The sequence below is a fragment of the Halictus rubicundus genome, unplaced genomic scaffold (genome assembly GCF_050948215.1).
Source record: "Halictus rubicundus isolate RS-2024b unplaced genomic scaffold, iyHalRubi1_principal scaffold0077, whole genome shotgun sequence".
Classification (NCBI taxonomy): Eukaryota; Metazoa; Arthropoda; class Insecta; order Hymenoptera; family Halictidae; genus Halictus; species Halictus rubicundus.
This window is the reverse complement of record NW_027488618.1, coordinates 110,460-118,395: the sequence shown is the minus strand read 5'-3', so window position 1 is coordinate 118,395 and position 7,936 is coordinate 110,460. Positions and strand designations below refer to the sequence as shown.

Here is a 7,936-nt window from a genome sequence, read left to right as displayed (position 1 = left end):
ATAGGATAGGATAGAGGATAGGATGGCATAGAGGATAGGATAGGATAGAGGATAGGATAGGATAGAGGATAGGATAGGATAGACGATAGGATAGGATAGAGGATAGGATAGGATAGAAGATAGGATAGGATAGAGGATAGGAAAGGATAGAGAATAGGATAGGATAGAGGATAGGATAGAGGATAGGATAGAGGATAGGATAGAGAATAGGATCGGATAGACGATATTATAGGATAGAGTGTACGATATTATAGAGGATAGGATAGGATAGGGGATAGGATAGGACAGAGGATAGGATAGGGGATTTGATAGGATAGAGGATAGGATAGGACAGAGGATTGGATAGGATAGAGGATAGAGGATAGGATAGGATACAGGAAAGGATAGGATTGAGGATAGGATTGGATAGAGGATAGGATAGGGGATTGGATAGGATAGGATAGAAGATAGGATAGGATAGAGGATAGGATAGGACAGAGGATAGGATAGGGGATTTGATAGGATAGAGAATAGGATACACGATAGGATAGGATAGAGGATACGATAGGACAGAGGATTGGATAGGATAGAGGATAGAGGATAGGAAAGGATACAGGAAAGGATAGGATTGAGGATAGGATTGGATAGAGGATAGGATAGGGGATTGGATTGGATAGGATAGAGTATAGGCTAGGATAAAGGATAGGATAGAGGACAGGATAGGGTAGAGGATAGGACAGGATTGACGATAGGATAGGATAGAGGATAGGATAGGATAGAGGATAGGATAGGATAGAGGATAGGATAGGATAGAGGATTGGATAGGATAGAGGATAGGATAGGATAGAGGCTTTGATAGGATAGAGGATAGGATAGGATTGAGGATAGGATTGGGTAGAGGATAGGATAGACGATAGGATAGGATAGAGGATAGGATAGGGGATTTGATAGGATAGAGGATAGGATAGGATAGAAGATAGGATAGGATAGAGGATAGGATAGGATAGAGGATAGGATAGGATAGAGGATAGGATAGGATAGACGATAGGATAGGATAGAGGATAGGATAGGATAGAGGAAAGGATAGGATAGAGGATAGGATATGATAGAAGATAGGATTGGATAGGATAGGATAGAGGATAGGCTAGGATAGAGGATAGGATAGAGGATAGGATAGGATAGAGGACAGGATAGGATAGAGGATAGGATAGGATAGATGTTTGGATAGGATACAGGAAAGGATAGGATTGAGGATAGATGATAGGATAGGATAGAGGATAGGATAGGATAGACGATAGGATAGGATAGAGGATAGGATAGGATAGTGGAATGGATAGGATAGAGGATAGGATAGGATAGTGGAATGGATAGGATAGAGGATAGGATAGGATAGAAGATAGGATAGGATAGAGGATAGGATAGGATAGGATAGGATAGAGGATAGGATAGGATAGGATAGGATAGAGGATAGGATATGGGATTTGATACGATAGAGGATAGGATAGGATAGGATAGAGGATAGGATAGGATAGAGAATAGGATAGGATAGAGGATAGGATAGAGGATAGGATAGAGGATAGGATAGAGAATAGGATCGGATAGACGATATTATAGGATAGAGTGTACGATATTATAGAGGATAGGATAGGATAGGGGATAGGATAGGATAGAGGATAGGATAGGATAGAGGATAGGATAGAGGATAGGATAGTGTTTCACCGACCCTGGTTTGAATTAAGATACCGCGAAAAGGACAATGCACTGGATCGCGTGCAGAGAGTGGAAAGGAGACGTACGGAGTCGAACTACAACTAGGAAGCTGCACTGGCGTCAACCGGGTTTCTGCGGTTCACAAACTGTCTTTATTGCACTAACTTGATCTATAATTATTCTCGCAGAGGAGAGATGCTTTACAGAACCCGTGGTTATCTCGCAGGGGAGACAAAGCCGACCGATTACAAAGCTACTGGAACGTTAGCAAAATATTCGCGTGTACTCGCAGAGGATGTTACAACGGAACTTATTCGAATTTTTCGGGAGGCCTATTTACATGCTTGATAGACGCCCCACCACCTTCATACACGGGAGCTCGCTTCGCGGTGTCTGCTCGTTCCGTGACGACGAAAGGGGAGGGGGGTGTTCTCGGTGCTCGCCATAGGAATAGACCGTTTGAACGCGTCTAACAAACCGCCCGCCTTGCGCGATCGCGCAACAGGACCAGAGTAAACCTTGTTTGTCTCGGCGAGCTCCCCACAGCCACACACACACACGCACACCTTACATTCTAACTATTTACAATTTCGCGACTGACACCCGGGCCGACGACCGGCCGCGAATGTTACGTCACATAGGTCGTGACGTCGCTCGCTTGGTGCTGGCGTTACGCGCGATCGGTTACGTAGCGCCTGTTCGGGGGTACCGTGTCAATTGTTGACCGGTAACCGGCAGATACGGGTGATGGGTCGTTTGTACTTTGAGGTCGCGGTCTTGACCTCCACCACTCGTACGTGCCCGTCGCTACCTGGAAACGTTTTTGTTACCCTCCCTAATTCCCATTTATTAGGAGGTAGGAGGGGGTTGTCCAAAAGGACTACGGCTCCTTCTGTTATCTCCTTTTGAGCGGCCTGCCATTTGTACCGCGACTGCAGTTCCTGCAGGTACTCGCGGGACCATACTCGCCAGAGCAGTTCGTGGAACTTTTGTATTTGCTGCCATCGTGATAAGTGCGATGTCGGCGCGTCACTCACTGGAGGAATCGGACGTGCATCCAGTGGACTACCGGTTAAGAAGTGTCCTGGCGTGAGAATTTCCAGACACTCCGGGTCGTCTCGTACCCGCGTGATCGGGCGCGAGTTTAAGGTGGCCTCCACCTTGCAGAGTAGAGTGTACATCTCTTCCGACGTTGGCGCGAACGACCCCATGATTCGACGAAGGTGATGCTTAGTCGACCTGACCGCGGCTTCCTGCATTCCTCCGTGGTGAGGGGCACCCGGGGGATAGAACTTCCATTGAATTCGGAGAGTGGAGCATCGGCTTTTCAATTCGTCTGCGTTCGTTATCTCGACGAAGTGTCGAGCGAGTTCGTTGGACGCGCCTACGAAATTCGTCCCATTGTCGCTGGTGATCGTCAGAGGAACACCGCGTCTGGACGTGAAGCGATCGAAGGCGGCGAGAAAAGCAGCCGTGGAACCATCATCAGCCAACTCTAGATGGATCGCGTGAGTAGCAAAGCAGATTAATACTGCAATGTACTTTTTATACGTCCGTTTTCCGCGCCCTGGTGCGTCCCTAACCTGGTATGGACCGGCGTAGTCTACTCCAATGTGAGTAAATGGACGGGACGGACGGCAACGTGACGTCCCGAGGTCTTGCATTACCTGCGTGGCGGTTTCCGCCCGCCAACGCGTGCATTTGACGCATCGATGGATCACGCGGCGGACCGAATTACGCAACCCTAGTATCCAATATTTTTGGCGAGTCGTGTATGTCGTTATTTGTGTTCCGCCGTGCAGGGAGAGAAGATGCGATTCCCGAATGATGAGGTCGGAAACGTAATGTCTCGGCAATATCGCGGGATGCTTCGTTTCCCAGGGCAAAAAGGAGTTTCTGAGCCTCCCACCTACGCGTACGACTCCGTATTGGTCTATGAAGGGGTTGAGCGGCAAGAGTGACGAGCGATTGGGCAACGGTTTTCCCTGGACGAGCGCGGAGATATCAGCTGCGAACGAACTGCGTTGGATGCTTCGCAGTATTGTTCTTTCCGCGTCGCATAGCTCAGGGGCGGTCAGGAACGAGGGGAACGCGGTGCTTGTTTGTTTTCGCACCGTGTTTATAAATCGCCGCACGTGACCGAATACGCGGATCAGGCGTTGCCAGCTGGAGAAGCGAGACAGAACATCCCAGTCCTCTATTTTTGTTGTGCTATGGACGGCGGTCTTACATCTCCCTTCCTCCGTTTCGTAGGTCTGCTGAACGGGCCAATCCTCTTCGTCCCTCTTCAACCAGGCCGGTCCCTCGATCCACAACGTCGATGACAGCAGCGTTTCGGCGTTCACGCCGCGCGAATTTAAATCCGCCGGATTGCAGTGCGTCGGCACGTGTTTCCAGGCGGCATTCGGCAGCGTGGTGTGGATTTTGGACGTCCTGTTGGCCACTGCAGTCTTCCAAGCAGCGGGATGTTTCCGCAACCATGCGAGGACAATCGTGGAGTCCGTCCAGCAAACTGTCCGACTTACCGGTATCCCGATCGAGTGGGTCACGTGAGCGGCCAGCTCGGTCAACATGACGGCTCCATTCAACTCTAAGATAGGGATGGAGACCGTTTTTATCGGGGCTACTCGCGATTTGGCTGTGAGCAGCGTTGTGTGCGTTTCGCCGGTGAGAGACGTCACGCGGGCGTAAATAGCGCACGAAAAGGCTGCGCGAGATGCGTCGCTGAATCCATGCAATTGGATTTCGAGTGAGTCAGGGGCGTACTGAATCCATCGCGGAATCCTCATTGCGTTTAACGCCCGCCAATCCTTGCAGAAGGTGTTCCAGGATTCGCGGGTGTTGTCCGACACGCAGTCATCCCAGCTGATTTTCTCGAGCCATTGCTGCTGCATCAGTATCTTTGCTCGAATGATTATTGGCGACAACCATCCCAGAGGGTCGAATAGCGTCGCGATCTCCGAGAGCAATTCGCGCTTGCTCATTTTCTCCTGCCTGACCGCGAATTTTTGCAGGTTAAAGTAGAACGCGTCGTCCGAGGGCATCCACCTTACACCGAGAACTTTGAGTTCCGAATCCTGGAATATTCGCAGGTCCACCGCGTGCGAGTGTGTCGATTCGGGAATATTTCGCAGGCATTCTGCGTCATTGCCCGCCCATTTTCGCAGGTTGAATCCACCTCGAGATAACAGCTGACAGACCTGTATTCTAGTCTGCTCGAGCAGCTGTTTGTCCGGCGCGCCCATGAACACGTCGTCGACGTAAACACTGCTGCGGAGAATCGGGGCCGCGAGGGGGTATTCCGAACCTTCCAACGTGTTTACCTCTTGGATCACGCGCATCGAGAGGTACGGGGCGCAGGCGGTTCCATACGTAATGGTATTTAGCTCGAACGATTCGAGACTGCCGCTAGACTCGTTTTTCCACAAGATGCACTGGTATTTGCGATCTTGTGGGTGGACAAGGATCTGCCGAAACATTTTCTCGATGTCCGCTACAAATACGTATTTGTGGAGTCGCCACGCGAGCAGTATTCGCGTAATTTCGAGCTGCAATTTCGGGCCAGTGTGGAGGATGTCGTTTAAGGAGTACCCGCTTGACGTGTGGCTCGACGCGTTGAAAACGACTCGTAGCTTGGTGGTCAAGCTTCCCTCGCGTATAACGGCACGATGGGGAATGTAATTCCTCGAACGGTCGACGTTATCGAGACGGGTCATGTGACCGAGCGACTCATACTCGCGTATGAATTCGCTATACTCGCGTTTGACCGCATCGTTGCCGCGTAGCTTCCGATTCAGACGTTCAAGGGACGCGGTGGCTCCTCGGAGCGAGTCTCCGAGGAAGTCCTCGGGGACCGATTTAAGAAACGGCAACCGCACAATGAATCGTCCGTCGTCGTCGCGCGAATAGGTAGTGTCGAAGTGCCGTTCGCATTCTATCTCCAAGGGAGTGAGAGCACGCGCTTCGGGGACTGCTTCTGTCTCCCAAAAACGAGCTAACGCGCGTTCCAACGGATCAATGGTGACTCCGAGATGCGCGGTGACCGCGAGGCGAGGAGAATTCCTTGTATTGAGGCATCCGGACAAGATCCAACCGAGAACCGTGTTTTGCGCGATCGGTCCTTGGTCACTGGTGCGTCGAACGCCAGGTCGGAGAATTTGCGCGAAGATGTCCGCGCCTAGGAGCAATTCGATCCGTTGCTGTGATGCGGGCGTGGGATCCGCGAGCGCGAGATCGGACAGGGCACTATAGTTTTCTACCTGGACTGGAGGCGGAACGTACTGCGTTATGTTGCGCACAATGAACGCGCGAGTCGACAGTGCGGGGGACGCCTGTTTGGACGAGCCTATCCGAAGATGCACGCTGTAATTTATATTGCTTGTTTGCTCGCCGCCGAGACCGGTCACGGAAATCGGTGATCGGACCTTTTGCATACGCAGCTGTTGTACCAGATTGTTGGACACGAACGAGGACTGGGACCCCTGATCTAACAGCGCGCGGGCTAATCGTGACTGGCCGTTAGGCGCGAAGACCTTGACCATTGCGGTAGCTAGTAGGACAGTCCTTGTGCCATTCGGGCTGGCTTCGGCGAAATGTGTCGCGACGTTGCTACCTACCCCTCCCGAACTTGAGGGCTGCGCAGAGGCTTCGGCCGATAGGGGCGTTGTCAGGGTCCGCGCAGGGACAGACGCGTTTGACCGCGGCGGCTGGAGCGAAGCTGCCGGTTTTCGATAATTGACCGTTTTGGGTCTGCTGGGGGCCCTGGTTTCTCCGCGGTGCAACATCGTGTGATGTTTTTCCCCACACTGTCTACAGACATTTGTGCTGGGGCAATTCGAGACGGTGTGATTTGCGCCTAGACAATTGATGCACACACGCTGGTTTTTTAATGTTTCGAATCGAGCGAGTGGAGAGAGGCTACGAAACATGCTGCAGTCGCGGGGTACGTGCGCTTCTTTACAAAGGAAGCAGGTAGTGGAGTCCCTACTTTCTTCGATAATGTGCGCGCTCGTTTTTTGCCGCAAAGTTTTCGAAGGGCCCGAAGAGGTTTGAAGCGACGGCGCCGGTTGACTCGACATTTTGACTGCCGCGGTTTGTTCGAGGATGAACTTTTCCAGAGTATCGTACTTCGGGTAGGATCGCGCATCGCCGAGAGTTTTATTCCACTCCGTTTCTAATTCGCGGTCGAACTTGCTCGAAACGAAATGGACAAGGTGATCCTCCTTTGTGCCTCTACCTAAATGATATAACGCCTCGAGGGTGTTGCGATAATGAATCGCGAACTGATTCAGTGAGTCGAGTTGAGACAATTTGATCGTTTTTAACGAATAAAGCTTTTGCATCAACGTATGTACGATGACTCGTTCATTATCGTAAATCTCCTTGAGACGGTTCCAACCGATCTGGAAGTTCGCGTCAGATACATCGAGGTGCTGTATCGCTTCGAGTGGTTCGCCCGACAATGCCCTAAGCAGGTACTGCAGTCTTTCCGCATCCGTGAGAGTCCCGTTCACGATTACCGCGGAATTGAATCGCGATTCGAAGGATTTCCAACGAGTATAATCGCCGTCGAATTTCGGGAGTTCGATTCGCGGTAATTGTACGTGCGCCGGACGAGTTACCGTCGGTACTGGGAACGCCATCGAAGAATTCGCCGCAGGGGGTGTGATAGGGGGGCGTAGATGCGTCAGCTGCTCCCGTAGGTAAGACCAGCCTTCGAGGTACGCGTCCTCCATCCTGTCCATGGTGTTGGCCTTGAAGTAGGGAAGGTCCTGCTTCGTCTTGTCCGCCTTTCGGTACGCCTGTAGGTACCCGTTGAAGGAGGTGATCTGCGTCCAGGTCTCCTGGTACATCGTTAATCTGGCGTCCAGGTACTCCACCGTAAAATTGTCGACCCCTCTTTTCTTGGTGTTCGACAGTATTTTTGTCAGCTGAGCGAACGCTTGCGTTTGTCGCTCAAGGACCGCCTCGAAGGTCTCCATGGCACTTGTATTCATTTTGAATTGTTTGCGGCTTGAATGTCACGACACTCGACACCCGCGTTTGAAAATGACGGTTTGATTGTCGCCGTTAAACTGAACCCGTACGAACTGTCTCTCTGAGATCCGGCTCGAAGGACCAAAAACTGTTTCACCGACCCTGGTTTGAATTAAGAGTCCGCGAAAAGGACAATGCACTGGATCGCGTGCAGAGAGTGGAAAGGAGACGTACGGAGTCGAACTACAACTAGGAAGCTGCACTGGCGTCA

The 7,936-nt window shown here is 51.3% G+C and overlaps 1 protein-coding gene across 1 annotated transcript; it reads right to left on the bottom strand.

Annotated features, from left to right (window-relative positions):
* Window positions 1-2,402: 2,402 nt before the first annotated feature.
* Window positions 2,403-7,685, bottom strand: LOC143363619 (uncharacterized). Its single transcript, XM_076804184.1, has one exon. It carries the CDS (start codon window positions 7,683-7,685, stop codon window positions 2,403-2,405), a length of 5,283 nt encoding a protein of 1,760 aa, XP_076660299.1.
* Between the last annotated feature and the right edge of the window lie 251 nt (window positions 7,686-7,936).